Source organism: Buteo buteo, chromosome 26 (assembly GCF_964188355.1).
Source record: "Buteo buteo chromosome 26, bButBut1.hap1.1, whole genome shotgun sequence".
NCBI classification, from domain to species: domain Eukaryota; kingdom Metazoa; phylum Chordata; class Aves; order Accipitriformes; family Accipitridae; genus Buteo; species Buteo buteo.
In genome coordinates this window covers 11,405,258-11,430,089 of record NC_134196.1, presented here as the reverse complement: position 1 = coordinate 11,430,089, position 24,832 = coordinate 11,405,258, and the positions used below count along the sequence as shown (strand labels likewise).

At 39.6% G+C, this 24,832-nt stretch overlaps 1 protein-coding gene across 4 annotated transcripts in view; it reads left to right on the top strand.

Annotated features, from left to right (window-relative positions):
* NAV3 (neuron navigator 3) overlaps nucleotides 1-24,832 on the top strand; it is a 275,195-nt gene that overhangs the window by 130,478 nt on the left and 119,885 nt on the right. For 3 of the 4 annotated variants that reach the window (XM_075058237.1, XM_075058236.1, XM_075058234.1), the window contains exons 7-9: nucleotides 787-926; nucleotides 7,685-8,723; nucleotides 18,458-18,573. In XM_075058237.1, coding sequence (XP_074914338.1) covers nucleotides 787-926; nucleotides 7,685-8,723; nucleotides 18,458-18,573 — 1,295 coding nt within the window. The remainder of the gene's footprint in view (nucleotides 1-786; nucleotides 927-7,684; nucleotides 8,724-18,457; nucleotides 18,574-24,832) is intronic. The other variant, XM_075058235.1, reaches the window with a different exon arrangement.

Below are 24,832 nucleotides of genomic sequence, written 5' to 3'. Positions count from 1 at the left end.
TGCCGCAAAGATGCTGCAGAAAGTTTGACGTAAGCATGTATTAAAGAATCTTTCATCAGAGAACAGATTCAGACAGAAAAAAAAAGATGCAGGCTTACACACCCCAGGACAACAGAGTCTGCATTTTTTTCCTTAGCATAGCCACACAGTAAGGTTCAGATGGTGGCAGCAAATACTAACAAATGAACTGTATAGTCTACATTATGTAAGTCTATCTAAACAGTACACATGCATCTGTAGCATCTAGCTAAAATACGTATTTTTAATATTTTTAATTTAAAATAATAAGGTGGAAGTGTTTCAGCCAATAGCCTTCTTAAAAATAACCAAAGATAAATAAAAAGCCAGCTTTTATGCTAAACAGAGCTGTGAAACATTTACTAGAGTAAGAGATACAAAATATTTCTCAGCTATGTATTGTCATGCTTTTAATCAATTTCTGTAACATTTCCTCTTCAAAAGTGACAGATTTAAACGAAAGTTGATATTGCACTTCAATGGTTTGTTAGAGTGAATCTGTTTTAGCAATGTTAATGGCAAATGCAAAGCATCTTCTTACATGTCTTGTGACTCTAGAAAGCATCTTTTTCCCTGTTGTGTGCGTAAGGATAAGCTTTTATTTTCATTTGTGGAGTCTAACTAATTTGAATCCTCCTGTTCATTGTTGCTTACCTGAAATCATTGTTTTCAATTGTCAGTTTTAAATTCTGGTCTGATGTTTGCATACTGCCTCCTCTATATGTTGCATTACATAAAATGAACTGATTTCTGATTATACCATTCCAGGCTTCCAGGACCCTCAAGGGTGCCAGCTGCAGGCAGCAGTACCAAAGTCCAGGGAGCTTCTAATTTAAATCGGAGAAGCCAGAGCTTTAACAGCATCGACAAAAACAAGCCTCCACAATATGCAAATGGAAATGAAAAAGGTAAGTGATTAAAAGTTGCTAAGCTTACTCTACATAACATATAAGAGAAAAAACAACAAAACTCAAAAAACCAAAACCACCAAAAGAACACATCTGCAAGGGTCAAGGAAGTGAATGTCATATTTAGGCTTGGTAAGGAAGACCTATGGAGATAGGGCTCTGATTTAGGACTTGTGGTTGAGCTGGGATTAAAGTTCAGAACTAAAAACTTTCAAGGTGTTATAATTATATTTTATCCCTCTTTGATGGAAATATCACTGGGTGAAGTTTCTGAAATGAAAATGAATCTATATTGGATGCCTGTAATCTTTGTTGGTATTCAAGTCTACTCATACCCAAAGGAAGACTGCCACAATTTTCAGGGGACTTTGCATCTCAACCTCTAACGGGCAAGAATCAAAATATCATACTTGCATCAGGATATTATAAGCATCTGTTCCTTCAGAACCTTACCTAATGTATATATAAGTCTGAATAGAGGATTGGAAATTAAATCAAATGTAATTAAATGTTGCAGGGATTTGAATTCAGCGTTCATTTATTATTGCCTCCTTTAAATATGAAGTTCCATTATGGAACCTGGGTCCTTCCATTTCTCCCACCCTGACACTGTTTTCCTGGAAAATGTGCCTCTTCAGGCTTTATCTCAGAAAGAATAAGGTAAAAGTTCAGCTTTCTGAGTTGTGTAACTAATCCAGCCCCTTCCCCCCTGTTCTTTCTCCCTTTGTGTAATGAACAGCATTTTATTCATATCTCTGGGTTAGAATACAGTTTAAAATGATACAATATACATAGTACCCGTCTGCATCCTTGGGGTCTGTGGGAGGAACAAGTATGCAGTGAATGTTCTTCATCCAAGCAACAGGCAGCTATCCAGATTTTTTTTACTAAATTCTGATGAACACACTTTGCCCCCAGCTGTATCTGAAGATATAAAACCATCCTTTCAATAGTTATTTCTTTATTTTTGCTAACAGGGTTGAATGTTTTAGATAGTTCTATAGGGGGATTTCTTCTGTCAAGGGTTGTTTATGGCAAGATATCCAGTCTAAAACTAGAAAGAGATCGGAGTGAAAACTGAGCACACACTGTATAGTTCACCAATACGATAGTGAAGTTGAAGTAGGAGATGTTGCTGCTTGAGTGAAGGTATGTACAGCAGTTCAGGTTTTAGTATTGCTTCATAATGCTGACATAAGTTTGCTACTGAAATATGTGAGAGAGAAATGATTCAAGGTGAGACATGCTTGTAGACGTTAATATTGTTAGCTCATTTACTTGGAAACTCTTTTGACTGCTAAGGTTTGCATTGCATTGCATTGCACATTTATGTGGCTTTTTGCATGATGGATTTCTTTCCCATTTCTTTACAGCAGAGAATGAGAACCTTGATGAGATTTTTAGTGAAGTCATCACTTGCAAGAGGATAAGGGGTGGCTTTTTTCTGTATAATCATTCAATTTTTTTTTACAGGATATAAAAAATGTAATGTTGCGTAACTACAGAGTACTGTATTTGAGAAGTTTCTGTCTGCTCTTTTTTCTTACTTTCAAAACAGCAGACTGGATGGAAGAACATTGAGAATATAAACCAAATACAAGTTTGTTTTAGAGTATAAAACAGAAGTTAGAGAAAATGACTGCTGTGAGTGCAAGGATAGCAAAGTGATATTTTTTATAACACTCTAAAAGAACACATGAGAGCCTGTATTTGAATTCACCATGCTACTTCTTTGCTAAAAACAACTGAACAATGCTATATTTTAAATTGAATTATGGTAGGAGCTGATTTTTTAATATTATAATGAAATTTCGAAGTAGCCTTTTGATTTTTTTTAATATATTTGAGGATGTTCTGTGACCTCAGCTTTTTGAAGAATTTGTTTAGAAACAAACTTCAACCCCACAGTAGTAACAGCAATAATAAAAACCACCTCTTTAAAAAAAAAGTGTTACTATATGATGAAAAACTGATTTTTCCTTACAGTGTGGCACACATAATAAAACTTATATGTCAAATTTTGCTTCTGATGCAGATGCTTGGTGCAAGATAACTTTAACAGCTTCCATTTAATGGATATACAGTCCATACACTAATTTCTGAGACATAGGTCATATAGTAAATAGCTTGTAATTCTGCATTAGTGCTGCATAAACTGAAGTGGAAAAAGAGATGACTTGCACTAGGTAGTCATTAGAGGTTGGGACCTCCAGACCTCTTCAAGGGCAGACCACTTTTGGTACATTTATCTCTGCTGTACACCTTCCTGCATGCCCTATAAGAAGACCTCAGAAAATATATACAGCATAAGGTGGGGGTTTTTTAATCCAGTTATATGTAATACTTGAAATCCATTCCTGCATAACACAGTTTCCAACTCAGTCACAGCAGGGAATGGATATGTAGTCACAGAGTTAAAGGAGACCTGAAGGTGATCCAAAATAAGATGTGATATGGGCCTTTTATTTGCTATTTCATTATTTAGTATGTCATTAATGTTATCTCCTTTGAATGTTGCTTAGGGAGTAGTTCCCACAGTAAGAAACCTAGGTCCCCTGACAAATGCAGGTTTGCTCTTTTTTGCAGACTCAGCCCATTGCTGTGACACAGGTAACTGTGTGGAGCTGTGGTTAAGTCAGGAACACAGAATGCACCAAAGCAATAAACACGCCATTAGCTGAAACTCATCTGTGGAGCCTTAGTGAGCTGATTTTTTTTTTTCTTTTTCTGGACTTTGCAGCTTATGGATGGGTTTCAAAGAACACATCTGTTTTCCAGGTCACATCACATCTGTCTGCTTCTGACTTAATAAGACAAAGACAAAAAAAAACCTATGAAAATGAAACTATTTGAACAAAGTAATTATTCACAGTGCTACTAAGGTGGATACCCAGAGTGTTTTGAGTCCAGCAAAGAAATAATGTTCTAATTCAAGTCAAATTTTAAAACAAATATTTACACTTTGGAGCTTAGAAACACTGTATCTGAACACTGATAAGGGTCTCTCTGTCATGGAGCTTAATAGCCTGCTTTTCAATATAATTTAATAATATAAAATGGTGTTTGCGTATTGTCCAAACTGTTTCAACATTATTTGGTTATTTTGCCCATACCAACTCTAAGAAGCTCTGCCCTGGAACTCCATTTTCTGATGGTGCAAATCGTTGTTCATCTGTGGCCAGAATGTATATTTACAACTAATTTATTTATGCTTCTTCTGGTGCCGGTATTTTGCCAGTTGTCCCTGGTGGTCTCCTCCGGTGCTGATAAGGGGTAGCTACTTTCTCGTGGACAGCTGGAAAGGGACAGCTGAACAAGCTGAATTCTTTTAATCTCACCGGATAGACCTCCCATTCGTCCAAACACCCTCATAGCGATCCATTGCAGCTCTTCCGGTCTCTAGGAACCTTTTTTATTGTGAGTGACTAAAATTGGATACTCTAATCTGGGCACCTGCCTACCACAGAATATTTAGATTATCAGTTCCTAACCGCGGTGCAGCAGGGGAGCTGTTGTCACAGAGGTCCCGTCTTCTCCACCAGCAGAGAACACAGGTCACAGAGGAGAAGACGGAGGAGGTGGATTATATATTGGGCCCAAGTTTAACCCCTCATGTGTCCTTTATTTGGGCAACAGCCTATAAAAAGTGGACTTGAAAATGCCCGTTTGGTTGTCATGGTCTTGCTGGGTTCTGGTAGAAATTTCTCTTTTTGCACCGAACCCCTGGGGGTGTTGCTACTCTGCTTTCCCCACGCAGGTTAGGCTGAGCTCTGAAGCACTGAGCTCTCAACTAGAATGCAAAATTGTTTTCACTGCACGCTGATTATGCATTTCAGCAATAAGGGGATTAGGCCCTAAACAGAAGACTGTCTTCTTGTAAAATTTATTTTATAGAAATATGAAATCCTTGACATAAGTTGGGATCACTCTCTAGCAAAATCACCACAAGGTGGGGACAAATTTCACGTAATCAACAGCTAAAGCTAAATCCAATTGAACGCACAGAAAGCAATGAATGACGTGCAGCTTCAAGCAATGCATTTGGGCTGGGGGGAAATAAATCTTTTTATTCCACATCTTTAAACATACAGACAGGCTCTCAGTATTCCTTGAGAGCGTGCAGTCCCCATTCCTTGTGGAAACATTAAGGATGCACTTTAAATTGAAGATTAAAGGCAAGTTAAGGTTCTTTGTAATTTTTTGATGCTGTTTATGGTTTGTTACATAGGGATCAAATAAGTACCAGTGGTTCCAGGAACCTGTGTTTTTTTGCTATATATGTAGCAGAACAAGCTGTTGATGAAACAGTAAATACTCTTCTTTTTATAATCCCCCACCCCCCAATGTGTTTAATATTATATAGCAGGAAATATGGCAAGGCATACATTCTTCTTTCTAATCAGAATGCCTTTTTTTCTTTTTTTCTTTTTTTTTTCTTGTAGTAAAACTAATAGCCTGAAGCCATACAAATGTAACAGAATTAATACAACAGAGCGTGGTGGCATCCCGCTGTTCACAGATTGTTGCATATATTCTGCATTAGCTTTGCACATTCTTATGGTGAATCGTTCGGCAGAACTATTGAGATAGCTAAAGCCCCCAATCCTGCTGTGTAATTAAGGCAAGCTTAGTGCAAGGCAAGATGTGTGCAAGAAGGTCCTTGTGCACACCCAGTCCTGGGCTATCAGCCATGGGGCTGATCCCTGGTATACATTAAGGAAGCCTGAGGGCTGCAGTGATTTCCAACAGCTGCTGCTGGCCCCAGGCTCTCTTCCAGCATCTGAGACTCACCAGAAAATAGCAAGGGCCCAGCCACAATTCCTGCCTTGGTCGCAAGGGAGGAATTCGCTCTGCAGCTGCACACCAAAGCTGCTCCATGTGCATGGTGCTACCTGGAGCCCATGGAATAAGCCCTAACCTTACCCGTCCCAAAAAATGCTCTGAGGCAACCCTTACCAGTTAACGTTTTCTTGCCTAGTAGCTGGATGCAGCAGAGCTGCTTGAAACCTTCTGTGAAGGTGGACTGAGCTCATTTAGCGCTGTGGAGTTTGCCTATCAGCCTGAGGAACACAGGAAAAAACGTACGCACATGGAATTATACGGCATCTCTTGAAGGTGGAGGTGATTGGCCTGCTGGGGTCCAGCTGTTAATAGTGTTAAGCAAGTAAAAGCTATTAATAGTGTTAAGCAAGTAAAAGCTGTTACATTTCTGTCATGTTACTTTTGTTCAGGTTTTTTTATTATTATTTTTAAACTAGAACTTCTTAATGCTATTTAGAGAAGTAAATTTTCCTATGTTTGCATTCTTTTTGTTAAAGAAAAAACATCTCCCCTTTCAGGATGCTTAAAATCCTCCCTTTCCTATGTGTATTAGTGGCCTTCAGGCTTCCAGGTGGGTAGTCTGATCCATACTAGGGCCGTAGGGCTGAGACCGCAAAAAAGAAAATGACACAACTTCAAACTCTGGGCTGAAGGGACAAATGTCTTCAGTGTCCTCATCTACTATATTATTCAGACAGGTGGGCCCCAAGGCATGTCTTTGGCTTCATGTGTGTATGCAACACATCAAGCACTCTTTTAGCCATTGCATGAACTATATTTGCATTGCGTGTTTCATAGGCTTCCTTGTAGTACTGAATTTGATATACTATAGCAGGCTTCTGCCTAATTCCCTGGCAGTCCCAAGACGGAGTGGCAAGGCAAGATAGATACGCTAAGAGAAAATACGTCATCTGCTGAACTAGCTATGTACCACGTATTTGATTGCCATTACTGCTTCATTTCTCCAGTGGTCCAGATTAATAGAGTTTAGATACTCAGATGTGCCTTGGAAATCCGAGCTTCATACAGAAGAACTTAACCCTTTCTCGCATTGGTCGGCTTTGCTTAATACGGCTAAATGACTTTTTTGAAAATCATGTTTGTCAATTAGCATAGTTTGATTATTGCAGAAGGAGGCTTGTTCTCATTCATTCTGGAGATTCGCTGAAGTTCCTGGACAACATAAATGTAGTGAAGGTACCAGAGCCACGTAAACGAGTCTTCTGTGCCTACCTGAGCTTCGGGCCCAAAACAACTGTGATTGCTGCTCCCATGTAGATGATATATCACTGTAACTTTCTAGTGCTGACATTGGTGAAATTGTTGATAGTTTTTTTCCCACCTATGAAAGTGCACTGGGAAAAGTTAGATACTAAAGGTTGTTAACTGTACTTAAAACCAAAAAAACTATAGTGACCTGCCATTTTTTGCTTTTATGAATATTGATTTTATCCATTTAATTTCAGTATTACTCAATCCTCTTCCTCCTACCCAAAGCCTAACTTTCTAGCACATATTTTGCTTTCACTAAACATCAGACCCATCTTTCTCTGGTTTAGTTTTTCTTCTAATATTGTAGCATTCTTTTTTCTTCCATGTCTCAGTGTTTTATTATTAACAAGGCATTGGAAGAATTTCTTTGTGACTTATTAACGATAAAATCTTTAAACTGGAAGGTTTAATTTGCATAATGAAATGGTTACAAGAAAGATGTTTCCAAGGTGCTCTCAAGCTCATAGAAGTATTGAACAGCACCGTGATGGTGGGGGGAAAAAAAGGCATTTTTGATTGTCATCCTTCATGTTTCATGCACATGTAAATTATGTTTATTATGAATCACACGTAACTGTGCTTTAAATGCCAGAGGAGCATGGTATCACCTTTCAGCAGGAGATGGGAGAATAACTGCACCATTCTGGTTCTTTCTGTTTTTTAAGCAGATTCACCAAAAGGCCCTCCCCCATCTGCAGGCATGAATGGAAATGTGCAGCATCCCACCAGCACCGGGCAGCAGCAGGTCTCTGCCATACCCTCTCCAAGTGCCAGCAAGCCTTGGCGCAGCAAATCCATGAATGTCAAACACAGCGCGACCTCTACCATGCTGTCCGTGAAGCAGCCCAGTCCCGCAACCTCCCCTACTCCATCTTCAGACAGGCTCAAGCCACCCCCTTCTGAAGGCGTGAAGCCCCCTTCATCCGGACAAAAATCTATGCTGGAAAAATTCAAGCTGGTTAATGCTAGGACTGCTCTGAGACCTCCTTTGTCGCTGAGCTCAGGACCCAGCGACAGCGGGAGAGAGGATGATACCTTTTCAGAGTGCGGTGAAATGGATGTCTTAAGCGGCGGGGTGAACAGCGGCGGCTCCACGAGTAGCAGTCCTAAAGTATCACCGAAGTTAACCCCTCCGAAAGCTGGAAGCAAAAATCTCAGCAATAAAAAGTCTTTGCTACAGCCAAAGGACAAAGAGGAAAAGAACAGGGACAAAAACAAAGTTTGCACTGAGAAAACAGTCAAGGAAGAGAAGGACCAGGTCGCTGAAACATCTACAAAGAAGAGCTCAAAAATCGCAAGCTTAATCCCAAAAGGAAGCAAGACGACAGCAGCCAAGAAGGAAAGTTTAATACCGTCTTCTAGCGGGATCCCGAAACCCGGATCGAAGGTGCCAACAGCAAAGCAGAGCGCTTCGGCCGCAGGCGCGGGAAGTAAGGAGGTTGAAAAACTGAGGACTACAAAAGGAAACCAGTCCCAACCAACGCCAAAATCTCAACTTAGCGAGAAGGCTTCTCCTTCCTCTGGTCTTGCTTCTTCCGAAGGGAAAGAACCGAGCGCAGCTCTCCCCCCGGGGTCCTCCGCGGCGCTGCCGGCCTCGATGGCCGCAAGCAGCGGCCAAGGGACGGGGAACGGCGTCGTCCAGCTTCCTCAGCAACAGCAATACAGTCACCCCAACACCGCCACAGTAGCTCCCTTCATTTATAGGTAAGGGCGCAGAGGGAAATTGGGTTTGTGTTGCCATTTAGGAGAGAGAGCTGAAACGGATAGAGTAATGGTGGATCACACCGGTGTCCGTCTTATCTCCCGGTTTCTGTCCCAGCATCACGCACGTGTTTTCCTAATATTATTTTCCTAATATTATTTTTTAATTAGCGTTACTGTATGAAGCGTTTCTTCCAAGAACTCTGAGGCTCTACCTTGTACAAAAGTAATCCACTGCAAATATTTGCCATTTAAAATTCAGGATGTTTTGATTAGAAATAGAAATCACATGATACATTCCCTGTGCTGCTTTTGAAAGGTCACGGCTGAGTTAGGTTTCTAGTGCAAATATTCTTGTTTGCAATTTAAGAACCTCAACATTTATTTGCTGATATTCAATAATATTTGCTTAAAATACACTGTTCTCTGAAAAAATCCTAAAATAAACTGCTGATGTTTTCAGAGTATGTAACAGTACTAGTAGGATATTAGAGGAAAAACAGTACACAAACTTTTGCAAGTATTTAAAAGTATTTCAACATTTTGGGCAGAGAGAAAAAGTTGCTGTTCGCAGGTCCTTTTCCTCTTTAGTTTTATACACAAATTAGGTATGGATTAACTCCATGGAGGCAGTTAATTTTTACAGGTGATACAAACTCTTCTGATGGCCAAGGCTCTGGAAGAGATTAATGAACAGTTAAATGTATCAACCTTTGCCTGACTTTATTTTGCTGTATGATAGAGCAACTGAAGGGAAGCTGGGAGATTTCATTGTTGTGCAGCTCAGAAGACAAAGTAAGTGTAGAAAGACTGGCAGGCTGGTTTGAGTAATGATTTCAGATGTCAGCTGTTGGAGGGCTTTAGCTACAGTTGTGGGTAAATTTAACATGTGATAAAATGACAAATACATTATTAAGCAAAATATACTGGCAGTTTTTGTTAGTGAATAGTAGTCTAGATAATCTTGGCTAAAGATTAAAGAGGTGCTGAAGTAGGCTCTGAGGGAGTATATATGTCATTACACAAAACTAAACATAGCTTCAAAACCAATCTGGATGAGTGATAAATGGTTTAAATCAATTCTGAACAAAAGCAGTTCAGAAAATCATATGGGAGGGGAAAAAGGCATAATATAGGTTATATTTATTCTAATATGCAGTGGGTAGCCTCTTGAGTTTCAATTAAATGTATCACTGGATGTGCTTAATATGCATGTTTCTTTATAGCTGTCTGGAATAACCTCAGTGATACAGATGATTTGCGGCGTGGTACATAGGATGGCCTACATATGTGTTAGGGTGCATATATAAGGAGAGAGAAAAAGAATCTATGCTTTGCCTTCAGATACGTGTGCTATTTAATGGCAGCTTTACCACATACTGATGCCATTTCATTGCATGATTAAGATACCGTTCTTTTAAGCTTCATCATGAAGCAAAATATATTTCAAATTTTAACAGGCGATAGAAGCATGCATCTTCCTGTAATATTTGGTATTACTAATCGTCTGTTTGCTTCAAATAAACAGCAAAGGAGACTTTATTTGAAGTTAAATCTCACATGAAAATAAAATTCTCAGAGCCAAGGTCTGATCTCAGAATATCATAAACCCAGAGTAATAGACGGGCTTTGATGAGGTTACTTCAATGTGTATCTCTGTAACTGAGAGCAGAATCTGACTCAAAAATACACAGTAACTACATTCCTCATAATTCTCAAGGGCTTTGTAATAGTACACAGTGATTTCATAGAAGAATATAAATATAACCATGGATAAAATATCCAAATTTCCAAAGTCAGCATATTTATTTTTGTGGATATATGGCAAGTGGAAGTGTGCATGAAACTAGGGTACTGTATTTCCATTTTCTTGCTCTTAAACATAACTGTTTTCTAAGCAGTCACCACAATTTATACCCAGAATTTTCAGGTGTGCTTATTAGCTGCTAGAACAGTTTTATAGATCAATGAGTTAATAAACAGTAGTTACCATTCAGACTAACAGGTTTTTTACAACTAGAAGGAACATCTAGGATCTGTGAGTTGGTAGGGCAGTCCTTGTAAAAAGCTTCAATATTATTTAGTAAAAATACAGTGCATTTTATCCAGAATACTGCAATATACTTCTGTGATCAGTGTAGGCTGTTAGCACAAGTAAGCTAGTGCTTTTTCTGGTTTGTTGCTGATACCTGCAGATATCATGTATTTTGAAATGTTTGATTATTACCCAAGAGGATATTACTGCAGATTTGTGAGTAAAACAAAGTATTCCAAAGAGTTTCTTTGAGGCTGGCATGTATTTTGCTTAAACAGGGAATGCAATGCTGTAACAGTTATCAACACTCATGTTTTCAAGGAGTTGTGTATTTTTATTAATGAACAGTAAACAGAAAATACTGTTTCACTAGGAGGTTCTGAAATGATATATTGCACTATTCAGCTTTGCATTCTTGGTGCTTTGCCCTATCTGATATCCCATTGTATTTTTATGCCCCTTAAACACTATGGCATGGAAATTCATATGGGATTATTACTTCTCTTCAAAGATTAGCAGCAACAGTCAGAGTTGCATTTGAGATAATCTAAATGGGTATAATTTAAATTCTTCCATCCTCCTCTGCAAGTGCTTATTTACTTTCAAATGCGGTTCTGAATGTGTTATTTACAGCCCCTTAGGTGTCCCCTCTGAAGCTGACTGCAGGGTCCAACTGGTATAAGGAAGGCTGCAGTAGATGTAATTTAGTTGCCAGAAAGCTTGATAAGAGAGATACAGCAGGCAAAACAACTAAAAGGAAGTTGTAAGAGACTGTATAATTGTTTAAAGTATACCAGCCACTACTTTAAATTACACATTCTTCTACATAGACAGAATTGGAGGAAGATGGAAATTGTGCCATCTGCCAGAGTCCCTTAGACTTGTATTGAAATTGGCCATAGAATTTAGTTATCTTCCTAGTGGTGCTTAAGTTTCAGATGGAGAAAGTAACACAGAAGTTTAGTGCTTACTATGATACAGGGAAAACAGGGGGGAAAAAAAGCATTAACAAAAACAAAAAAAAAGAAGTCTGAATCTTTCTCCTAAAATTTTAGTAAGAGAATAACAAGTTAATTGCTCAGTATTTGGAGTTCTTGGCTTTCCTTCACGTTGCTCGAAAGTGTAATGTAACCCATAATTCCAAACATTTTCTCTCACAGAGAAGAGCCTGTTGTATGCAATCATTGCTTTATTATTTGTGAGTCAAATTGTGTAAGTTTGTGTTATTTCCATAAAGTGGGAAACATAACTAACAGCCCCAGGAGTAACACAAATGTCACCTCACCCTGTGGAGCAAATCCTTAGTTGATGTAAATCATCACAACCCTACGTGAAGTATGTGATATGTTGGCAATTAACATTTGCTGTGGATTTGCTCAAGCACTAAAGGAATATTTCAATATAAGAACGTTGGGTTGTAACTGGACGCATGTACCGCAGTTTAGTTTTATTTTAGTGACTCCTCCAGTAACTGCTATAGGAGCTTACTGGGTCTCTTTTCCATGGCTGGAATATAGAATCTGAAGTGCCCAAATCCCAGGGGCTATGGTACTCAGGAATTGCTTATTGCCTGAAATGCTGAAAGAGAAAAAGAAACTGCTGCAGAGAATTAGCTGACCACTCAATATCCTGAGCTGCACTTCTATGTTGTGCATCACTTAAATTTCAGTTCTCCAGCTAAATTTGTAGTTTAATGATAGTGACATCTGGAAGAAGTTTCAGCACTGTCTAAATTGAGACCTCGCAGAGATACTCTTTCGGTGTCAATGCTGGACTACAAAACCCAGTTTGGCACTCCTTTCGTCTCTGAAGAATAAGAAGCTGGTGACTTCAGCTACCTAATAGGTTGGTGAAGAGATGATGGGGCCAGACTCTTCCCTGAAATGCAGGGTGAAAGGATAAGCAGGTCATTGGACCAGATGGCATCTACAACACCTTTCTGATCTAAATTACTTTATGATTCTGTGAGGACTAAAGTGTTCACTAGATAGAGGCAGAGAAAGGAAATACCAGTGTAATAAGTAAATAGGTTACCAGGTACTAAAACCTTCTTCCTATCTCTTTTCTTATATGGTGATCGAAACAATTCTATTACTAGACCATAGCTTCAAGGGTGCATGGGAAGTGCAGAGCAGTGACAGATGGGAAGGAGGATATAATCTGGTTGCACCTCTGGAGGCACAGTGAAATTCAATTCCAGCTGCCTGTTCAGGATGTTTTTATACTGGCTTAGGGAAAAAATTAAACTGTTCCTCAAGGATCCTGCAAACACAGCATCTGCAGGGTTTGTTGAAGCCATATTTACGTCCAGTTTTAATGACTAGAAGATACTTCTCGTCACTGATTGTGGAGTTAAAATTAAGTTTTCAGTAAAAGACATTCTGTCAGTTAACTGTGTTTATTAATAACAGATTATGCTGCTAAACATACTGCAACTCTTTTTTAAAAAATGTGATGATTCAAAGTTATACTGCAGTGCTTTATTGATTTCTGTTATTTACATTACTGTTGTGAAAATAAAACAATAGCCACCACTAAAATTTTGCAGTCGTAGGTAGAGCTAAACATTGCCACTCACTAGTTGTACTTGTAACAAAAACAGTGTTTAGAAAAATCCTCCCATTTTCTCATGCTTGATTCTCAAGTAATTGTGCAAGAAAAGTCCCAGCGTAGAGGTGTTGGCTTAAGAGATGGGAAGAAGGATAATAAGCGAAGAAATCATTATAAACACATACTTATCAATGCTGTTAAAACAGAAGCTTGATAATTCAGTTGCTTGCTGTTTATGATCTGAAGTTAGTCTTTTAAATTGCCATACAGACAAGAGTGGCCTTATTCCTTGGACTAAATAATCAGCAAAATGTAGGATAAAGGACTAAAAAGGATATTCTGTTCAGTGTTCTGTCACTGGCAACCATAGTAACCCTTTCATAAACCAGCTAAGTTTTATTTTAAACTAGTTAATTCCCACCACTTCAATGGGAAGGTTTCTCCAGACACTCACTCATCTCATTGTTAGAAGGGGTTTACAACCCACATGATGACATTGCATCCATTTGTTACTTTGTTAATGTTGTCCTTTAACTTAAAAAGTTGTTTTCCCCCTTTTGATCACTTTTTTTAAGTATGGGAGGGAATAATCCCATCCCTTTCCTTCTCTTTTGCAAGGCTAAACTAAATCCCTTTTTTCTTTCCTTTCAGAATGGTTTCTTCTTCCCCTTGAGCATCCCAGTAGCCCTCCCCTGCAGCTGTTCCAAATTTAGCTCACATGTCTTGAATATGGGTGATCAAGCTGCTCGTATTCCAGATGTGGTCCTGCCAGTCTGTTACACTGACAGTGATACACATTCAAGACAGCTGCACCTCAGAGAGATGTTGGAAAAAAACCCAGCATATCCATCTGATATCTTTTGGAATGTCGAGTAAAAACCAAACAAATCTTTGATGTTATCTGTGTTTATCAAAGGTTGGCTATTTCGTTAGAGGCAGGAAATGACTGACTGCGTTAAAGACAGCTTATTAAGTAGTGTTCCAAATTCTGTTCTTAATTACTCCTGTACAGGCTCATTTTAATCAAACTGAATGAGCTTGTGCAGGTGTGATTGAGAGCAGGATTTGTCCCATTAAGTGAGTTTGATGCTCTTACAAATAGGTAGCATGTAACTCAGTGGGTTGGGGACAAATATATTCTCTGATTGCCATGATTAAAATAGATTGTCCTGTTTTCATGATGGTTGCCTAAATTAACCTGTGCTGCAGATACACAGCACTGGAAGAAGTATCAATGGGGTTGCTTTGAGTAAACTGAAATTCTTTTCACTTCCCTTGATATCAAGAGAGATGCAAGAATTAATTTTTTTTTAAGGCAGTGGGCTGTGAATGGGTAGAGGATAGAGGGCCATTTATTAAGACCAAAGTGTAATGGGTTAAGGAGATCTTTTAATTTGTGTTTGTGTCCCTTGAGCTTAATCTGTGCTGCAGTTCTGCAGAGATCACTTAAGTCATTCATGGGATTAATATGTCCCACAGAAAGAAGGACAAGCCAAAAGTATAGGGGAAGACAAATCTCACAATTTTATCTTCCTTCTTAAAAAAAAAAAAAAATAGAATAGTTGAGCTAAGCAAACAGGCATCTACATGTTTGCTCCAATGTATCGCAACCTGTGACAGGCTGAGAGCAAAGCAACTTGAAGTTTTAGGCACCCAGTCTATACCTGAACCTCCTTGTTGCCCAAGAGCTGAGGCTCCTACATGAATTTGCTTGGAAATCTTTCAGCCCTAGACCATTCTCAGCCCATCTGGGCTAAGCTCGACTCCAGACAAAAGAAGAGCCTTGCCCATCATGCACCAAAAGGCAGGGCTGCTGTGGACGTGCTGGCAGCTGGCAACCCAGTGGAGATCTGGTGGGAGCAGAACTATTGGTGACAGCCCTGTCCCCACGTTCCTCCTTGGGGGACCTCCGTCACGGCTGCCCAAGGGCTGAGCAGGTGCCTTTTAGCCCACAGCCTCCACAATAAATAACCAGTTTTCTCAAGTAAGCAGAACTTAGACTGCTGCAAAATCCATAGTCCTCTGCAGGGTTTCTGTTGTTGTCTCAGGTAATTAGAATCATTGATGTTTTTACAAAATTAAACATAAAAATGCTGAATGAAGTCAGTACAGTGGTTTCTTTGTTATTTATTTTGATAGCAAATCACATTTACTTTACATTAGATTTAAACTTTCAAGTTTCAAGTGAGATAAAAGGGACATTTCACGCTTCTTAGTTCTGTTATTTCAGGCTGCCTATAAATTTAAGAAAACCGCATCCTATTTACATTTGGGTTGTGTTTCCATGATTTTCTTTCTGCAAATTAAATCAAATATTTTTAAATTATTAGCGTTATATGATCTTTGCTATTCAGTATTTTTACTTTAAGGCTTACATTCTAATGCTATCTCATGTCCCAGAAACTGGATTTTGTGCTGCAATTAATCACACCGATCAGATTCTAAAATTTGGAATGGGAAACTTTGGAAGTATCTCTTCTCACAGTGTTTTTCAACTTACCTTCCTGCTTATAGCTACATCAGGTTTTTGAAAATGGAAAAAAAGCCAACAAAACACTGAAGAACAGAAAAGTGCTTTAAGTGGCATTTGGTATATATCTGAAAGTTTTGATGTGACCTGAGCAAGCAAACAACGAATACGTGTATTCATTTTTCTTTTAAGAAAACAAATTGACTCATCATGCTGAAGTTTACCTAATTGCTGTAAGTCACTCATTAGTTGTTTGTACTCTTGGAGGGAGATCCAGTCCTTTTCACATGAGTAGCTGTGTTCCCATACACTCAATAATGAGTTACGTATTCGTCTGTATTGACTTTATGGGCAATACTCTCTGCCAGAGGGCAATCTAGATCACTGAAGTTCTGTGTTACCTAGCCCCACTCAATAGATGAAGAATCAGTGCAAATGTTGGCTACTGGTGACCAATGGCGGTCCAGAACACTTAATCCTTTTCTGATGGTAAATGTCCAAATAAACAGGAATGGATCCTTTCTATGCTTTCTTGGAAGATGGCTTACATATAGGGCTCTTGGTCACACATCGCCCTTCTGGGTTGATGCAGACGGATGGTTGAACAGTTGTACAATCAGGAATTAATGCCATGGGGTCAGAAGGAGAACAGGCAAAAAGGATCTCTTTTTGTTTCCAACCAGAGATGGACTGATGTAAACTCCGTACAGATTTTGTGGAGAATGTTAGGAATATTTGAACCTCACCCACCTGGCTGGGTGCTCTTCCTACAAGACCAAAAGCAACCTTCTCTTTTCCAATGATCTTCTTTTCAAACTCCAGCCTTGCTCTGGCTCCAGCCCCGGCAGCTCTGCGACTTGGGTCTAACAAAAGGAGTGCAGACCACTTCAATTACCTCTACCATTATTATAAAATGTCTTTTTCTGGGGTATGTTTTGGGGCTAATAGTTTGTCCTGGACTGATCCAGCACTAAGTCTCAGCACTAAGCCCAGACAGGAGTGCCCATGAGCATTCATGGCCTCTCAACGTGGCTTTCAGTGAAAGTAGGCATACCCCTCGTTCATTCTGATGATTAGAAGCAATATGGGAAAGCAGGTGGGACTGTGGAATTTCAGTGTGTGTTCATTGGGGAGGGATAGAGTGGGCTTTTTGTTACTTAAGACTCTGTCCTCAAGCACCAAATGTAAAATTACATTCAAGGTCAGTAGGACACAGTTAACCTTGCAACATGTGCTGAGCTTGTGTTTCCAGTAGTGTGTGACAGAGAGAAATAGTAGATGAGAACCAAAAATAGGTTTTTAGAGAGCAGTTGTCTGGTTCCAGCATCCCAAAAGTACGGAAATTGATAAGAAAGATAGTGCATCAGATCAGACATCGTCTACATTTCTATTTCTGTGTAAGTAGAGTCAAAGTTAAATGATTCTAATCAATGGATTCCACCACAACAGTACTTGTGCTGTTGTAAGTGCATATATCTGCTCCCTCAGTTACTGTCATAAATCACTGAACAAATCCATTCAGTTAGTAACTTTGAAGAAAATATTAACTGGAAAGTTATTTCATAAAATAAGTTGACATAAAATTATTTTGAGAGGTAAGTTACTGTTTTTATGAGTTACACTTATAAAATACACATTCATCACACAGTTAAATGTTTGTGTTTACAGGTTAGTTGGTCATTGGAAACACTTTATGGTGAATTTTGAGAATTGAGCTATAAATGTAACATTTTAAAATTAGGATATAAATATTTCACTAGTCTTTTAAGAAATGAAAAGAGTGAGTGGGCTATTTGTGTCAGGAAAGCTGGAAGAACTTGAGCTCTATGTGAGGACTTTTTTCCATTTTATAAAGTGGCTAGTTATATCTGTAGTAGCTAGTATATCTGTTGTATCTAGATGTATTCTTTTACTGTATACAAATGTGGTACATATTGCTATTTAATGGCACTGTAGTTCAACGTTCAACGTAGTAAACTAGATGCTACAGCTGTTCCTTAAGAAGAGACAATAACTGTGTGATCTATTTTGTATTATAATTCATGTGTTTGTGTATTTCTTGCTATTTATCGTTGTGCAACAGCAAATAATTGTATTCAACAAAGGGTACCCATTATAATTTATCAATGATATCCACAGAAATGTACCATCAAAGAAAATATGGGCTATTTATGAGCAAGTTAATGGAAAAACTTGTGTTATCCCATTTCCCCAGAGTTATATAAGGGGCATTATCAAAAGAAGCTGCACATAGATTTAAATATCTGGGCCAGATTTCCATTCCAGCCTTGCACAAGCTTCTTCCCACATGGCCTTTCTCGCTTAATATTTCAGCAATTACAAGTTCTCGTTTCCTTATATATATGTGCAGGGATTTGACTTAACCAATTTAAATGGATTCTGCCTATATCTGGTTGACACCTCTTGCAGAGAAAAAGCAAGGAAACAAAACAACTCCAAATTTCCCAGCATTAACTCTGAGTTGTTCCTGAAGAGAGAGACAGAGAGAGTTCCTAGTTGCTTGCAAATTCCTGTAGCTGGAGTCAAACACAGTAAGAATGTGACATCCATGGTATTTTCACCATATAGTGATATGATTCTAGATGGAGCTGCAAGTAACATTTGTTTCCATTAACATATGAATGACAGATAATAATAATCAATTTTCTTGCTTGATTTCAGAACTCTCTCAGAAAATGACAGTACCTCTTTACCACCTGCTGACTCCTGCACCAGTCCTACTAAAATGGATTTGTCATTCAGTAAGACTGCCAAACAGTGCCTCGAGGAGATATCTGGTGAGTAACAGTAAGTTAGGAGAAGCCTGTGAAATTCTTTATTTACATCTGTTTCTTACCAGAAGCTTTGCAATGGGTTGAAATAATACTTCTGACCTCTATTCATGAGTGGTATTAAATATGCAGAAAATTTGGGTCATGCACAGTTAGCGCTTGAAATGCACAATTCTCTTATCTGAACTGGCTCCTTCTGTTCAAATATCCTCTTCATCATTTTGCAGAATCTGGGCTTTCACAAGCTAGGGTTTCCCGTCATTATGGTTTTTTAGTCGTACTGAATGTTCCAAGAGGAGTGGTGGAAAGTCACCTTCAGAATGTTTGACACTATTGCATTCAAGATCATCAAATTAAAGCATAACATTAGAACTGAGACATAAATTACATGATATATTTTGCTTGTATAAATGAATCTATATTCAGAAAACAAACAAGTTCTTACTATTTTACCTGACTTCTAAGCTGCTGTTAGAGCTAAGCTGCTAAAGATTGTGTTCTGGAACTCCTTGTAAATCTGGAGTAAAGTCCTTATTAGGTTAGAAATGTAAGGGGATTTTTTTATTTTTTTTTTAATCATATTGGAATAATTCCTTTGAAGTCAACAGAGCCATACTGATTTTCATCAGTCCAGGATCTGGCCATAAGTCTGCCTATGGACACAAAAAGCAAAGTGTGTCACAGCTGACTTTCCCATCAGGACTGAATTGCACTGCAGGGCTGTGTGGGAGTACTTTCAAAGGGACTCTTTGCCAGAGTTGTTTTGTTGGGGTTTGAGGGTTTATTTGTTGTTGTTGTTGTTGTTTTGGTTTTTTTTCATTAGCATCCTTACTCTTATCATTTTTACAAGAATAAAAGGTGAAATCCTGTCCCGCTGGATTCACCGTTAGTTTTGCCCTTTTACTCCAAATTTTTACCATTCAAATGGATTTATTACGAGTCATGTGGTTCTTCTTACACAGGATATAACTCACTTCAAGCACTAATTTGACACATCAGTCTAAAATTATCTCTCTACCAGAAGGGAAATCAGATGCCCAAGCTTTGTGGGACTGCCTTGGCATTTAGCTGACTCATACTGAAACTGAGATTCTGCCCTGGTTTGTCTCAGTCCCTTTGGAAGTTTTCCAAGTCTAACATCCCTTATTTTCACAGCCAGCTTTTGTGATAAATATGTCACCCTGAAACATGGTGAAATGTTCCCTGAAGGTGACGCATGCCTTTTAAAATTAAAATAAAAAATTATTTTTAATTAATCCAGAAATCAGACTCATTGGTCATGCATGTATAAAGAGTATAATTGAAACACTTACACAAATCAAAAGATGCTTCAAGGAATTATGCACAGAGATGATTAAAAAAAAAAAAAATCGACTCAGTACCTGCTGAAACGATCAAATGGGATATCATATCTCCTGGCCTTTTTACTGTTCTGAACAGAAACAGAACAGCATCAAAAAGAGGAAAATGGCATAAAGGGCACTAGGCATCAGAGATGTTTCTAATCTGATTATTCAGACTCTGGCATTAGCAGTTGACTGACATAACAGGCAGCAAAGCAGAACCACCGGGAAAATGTGGTCAATGGTTTGTTGTGTACAGAGGAAAACAGATGTGTGTCACCCATAATTGGCTGTTAGCAACACAAAGAATGAATGGGTCAAGTGCTACGTTTGGTGAATAAATAATGGTCTGCATTGGAGAACTATCACCAAGTCATTGGTGATTCTGTCATTGGTGAACTTGCATGGAAAAAAACTCATGTGATGGCTCTTCAGGGGAGTATTCCATGATAGACTAGCCATGAGAAAAGACAATTAAATTCTATTACTTAGGAGCATCTTTATTCTGGTATGATAAATGGATTATACCAGTAGTAGCAGGGAGATATGCAAGGGTTATTTCCTTGATCTGATCACTTATATTCAGGGTGTTAAAAGATTAATCCAGAGTCTCTTTCACTTTGATATTACCTTCTCCTGAAATCTTCCACTGCTGCTATGGATGGGCATCATCTTTATATTATCTCAAGCTTCTTTTGCAACTTGGTAGCCAAACACACTAGCACAATATATTGGTATGCAGTAAGGATCAATAAGGATCATGCAAGGGACTGAACATCTGTGGAAACCGCTAAACAGCTTGTAGGAGCGCATTCATAAAGTGCTGTCCCACCTTATTGTGTTTCTGCTTCATTAGTCTTTATTATTTTTACAGTGCCAAATATTTACAACCAAGGCTAACGTGCTCAGGACTAAGATATCTTAGCCCATATCATTGTATAAACTGTTTCTCTACTTTCAGAATATTTACCCGCTCGTGTTTGTTATTGTCTCTTGGCTGAAGATTACTGCTCCCATAACCAGCCAAGCAAATCATATCAGAGCTCCTAATCCACTTCAGGGAAAAATCAGCCAATCAATCTTAAACTGACATTGTAAGCATGGCTGGTTCAAGACTTCCCACAATATAGGGAAAACTTTGATGTGGAAAAAATAATTTTAAAAAGATTTAGGAGTGGTTGGTCAGGCACCATTCTCTTTGAGTGATTCAGGATACCAAAACCAAGAGAATTTCCTTGCTCTAGTGGTGGATGGTCACGGCTTTGTTTTCTGTGCCCAGCAAGGCAGTGCACATTCTTTTCCTGCTGTCTCAACACCGATGATGGGGAAGTAGAGTGGGAAGGCGAGAGACTACAGGGGTAGTTTCCAGCTCTCCTCTACTCTGTCTTCCTCCCGGTTTCTAAGGGAGCCAGTTACCTTAAAAACCTTTCCTGCCTTCCAGCACAGATCTGGTGAAAGGATGGGGCAAAGTCAGAGCACAAGCCGCTTGTTTTCTGCCCACTGCTCTGCAAGTGATCACTTGGTTTCACTTGCACAGCCGTGAGAGGAGGATGGTGCTGGAAGGCAAGGAAGATGGTGAGGCTGGTGTAGGCATGGACCCAGAAGTGCGACCCTGATAAACTGAACAACTTTATTTTTAGCTTGTCCCCATAAATCTGCTGCCCTAGGTAATTTCCCACATGGCTTATTCCTAAAGCCAGTTCTGCCTCTTGGTAGAGCTACTGTAAATCTGGGTTTCTTCACTGTTCCTCTGTCTCCGCTGGGAATTTGTTCCAGATGTGATCTGAAGCACTTCAGGCTTTTTTCCTACTTTTTTTTTTTCCCCCTCTGACTATTCCACAGCTCAGCCGGAGCAGTACCAGATGTTTCCACAGTGCACGTGCAGACCAGGCGCACAGCACACGCGCGGTAGTTGTAAGGCTTCCTGCGCGCCTTGGATCCCCTGCGCGTGCCCAGCGCCAGCGATACCCCTACACATGCTGAACGGGACCCATTTGTAAGCACGAGTCACCCCTGCAATAGTTTCGGGGCATTCTGCGTACGGTAGACTCATTGCACATGTGGCACACAGATGTGTAGACTTCTGCCTGGGAAATCCCAGACAGAAATTTGGGAGTCCTAAATAAGGACCAGTTCTGCAGCCATGTATGAACACCCTTTCTTGCGTGTACTTTATGTACCATTTGCTCAACAAGACTACTCAGTATCCATGTTTCTGCAAAACTGGAGTATAACTTTATAGACAGGATTTTAAAACAAAAATGAAAAGAAAGGCCAGTAAAGTAATCCAGTTTGGCTCTTGTTTTTCATGGTACGACTAGAAACAAGTTGTTCAGACTTTCTTACCCAGCATATCTACTTGTAGTAGCTGTGATGTTTATCAATCTCTGTTGCAAGTTTATTGGAGAAGGATGTCAGCAAGGCAATTATTTAATAATCCATTGTAAACTGTACATATCAGTAACTACTAAGTATCATTTTATGAAATCAGTGGTAGCGTTTGGCTTTAACAAGTGTTTACATGTTTGAAGAGCTTAATGCAAAGTGTTTGATTAAATAATTATTCATGAATTTACAAATATTGACTAATTATAAAAAATCTGAGGGATGAAGCAGAAATGAAAAAGTAATTTTAAGAGTTATAGGCCAATATCAATGGCAGGATTAGCATAAAGACATTCAATTTTCAAGCTTTTATGTTTACTATGCTTCATTTTTTACTCCCTGAAAGAAATAATTAATAGGTGTGGAAGTAGTTTACAAATTTTTTTTCAAGTGAGCTTGGCTGAAGAGATTCATAATCTTATGCATTTGCAGATCTATTACATAATTCATTTGTAAGGCTCCAAACTATGAACTGAGACTTCAAAGAAAGTCTTATCTGACAGCAAAATTTGTCCCTAGATTATTAGTTCTTAAAATCACTTTTATAATTCATTTTATGAAAGAGACAGTAAAAATAAGATAATATGTTACACTGACTGCCATGGGTTGGGGAATTTCCCTGTGCTGTTCTTGATTTAAACATATTCCTGCATGGTGGGTGAGGAATACATTGAACTGCAAGGTAGTTGGGAATAATGCTCTGTCATGACATTCCCTCTCCTCTGGTCTTCTATAATGTCTTAGTTTAGAAAGATGTATTTGCTTGTTGCTATATTTCATAATTTTAAAATGGAGGGATGAGATTTACAAAAGTGTTTTTCAATAAATAAACCTGGGAATTTTCCACATTGCAATTTTATGTTTTCTTGAATGACACCCTGCAGAGAGAAGTGGTAGAGCAGAAGGATAAATTCAGTGTTCTTTCTGCTGAGCATTTGGTCCAAGACGTACATATGTATCTGCTGCACCTGAGGATAATCACGATGGCCTGTCTACCAAGTGAGGCAATGGGATTAATGGGAGCAAAGTTCATATAACATCTTCATTAAGGGCTGCAGTATAGTGTTTGTACACACAAAGGCTGAATGAATGTTGTGCGATTAGCCTCAGCACCTCCATATCCCAGCCTTTGACTCCCAGCATTTGTATTTTTAATATATGTAGAAATGAGACAGGTGGATGCTGGAGCCACCAACTACCCTCACGCGGCTCCCACGCATTTCAGGTGTCATTCCCGTGCCAGGCTGATGGTCCGTGACCTGTGTCCTGCTGGAGCTGGACTGCAGTGACTAGCTCGGGTGGGAGAAGAAAGATGTCAACTGAGACCCACCGGGCTGCCCGGGAGCCAGCTGTACCCCCCCCAGAGACCCTTCCAGCCTGAACTGGTGTGGCACCTATTGCCAACACCATACATGAGGGTTGGCGTAGCTCACTGGGTGAAGAGTTTTCATCCCCTTGCATAAGATTTTCTGCTCCCAGCTGGAAAAAGGACTAAATATACCTGGCCAGTTTGGGCAGCCTTGTATCTGGTCTATTCATGCTCGGAGCTGAGCAATGCTTAGTGCAAGGGGGGACGCCGTGTCCACAGGCTTACTGAGACCAGACCCAGCATCGCAGTAATGACGGCTACGTAGGACCAGGCACGCACGCCGTGAGCTTGGCGTGGAGGCAGAGCGGGTCCATCACTCCCCTACAGCTGATCGTGGAGACAAGCTACTGACTGCAGCTCTTTGGGCATGAAAGGATGGGTGGGGAAGTTACCGTTCATTTATTTGGAGTATCGGAGAGACATTCAGCCTTGCCGTTTATGGTAGGAAACTTGATGCCGCTGCACCACAGTGCTGTGCGGGGCCAAATCATTGCCCTTCCTATTAATTCGAAACATAGCAATGGAGAATACTGTACCCATTCGAGTATAAGTTGGGGTTTTAAAGCCATTGAGTGGGAAAAGAGTGAGATTGCCCTTCACTGTGCCAATTCCCTATTGTAAATAAAGCCCTGTGAAGTCTTTCTAACAACCCCAACAGCTTCTCAGCTGTGCTGAACCGGCTGTTAGAGCCGCCCAGCGCCGGCAGCGCGTACCGGTGCGGCAGGATGCGGGCAGTGCTGGAGCTCTGATTTCTCATCAGCATCCGCACCAGCGCACTGGGCTCTGCTGCAGGCGGGGACCAGCACGTCCATAAAAACCATTTAAGGGCCCATATGCCACTGCAACTGGCAGACCCTGGGAGTAACCACGGCAGTCCTACCTTTTGTTTCCTTGCTGAAGAAGGGGCAGGCGTTTGATATTTGGGAGGATTTTGTACTCGGTCTGACAGAGCATTCTTCTTGTCTCCTCTTACTTTGACTTTGTGGGCTAGGTGGGGAGGGGAGCGGTATCTCTTCTTGTTGTGGACCCTGTCTTTCTAGGAATGTGTCAGTGATTTAACATGGAAAACCATCGCTGCTTGAGACTACTGAATTTTTTTCCAGATTAGCTCTGTGTTTATGAGGGCTACCTAGGAAAAAATGTACCCTTCCTTTAAAATTTCTGAGAA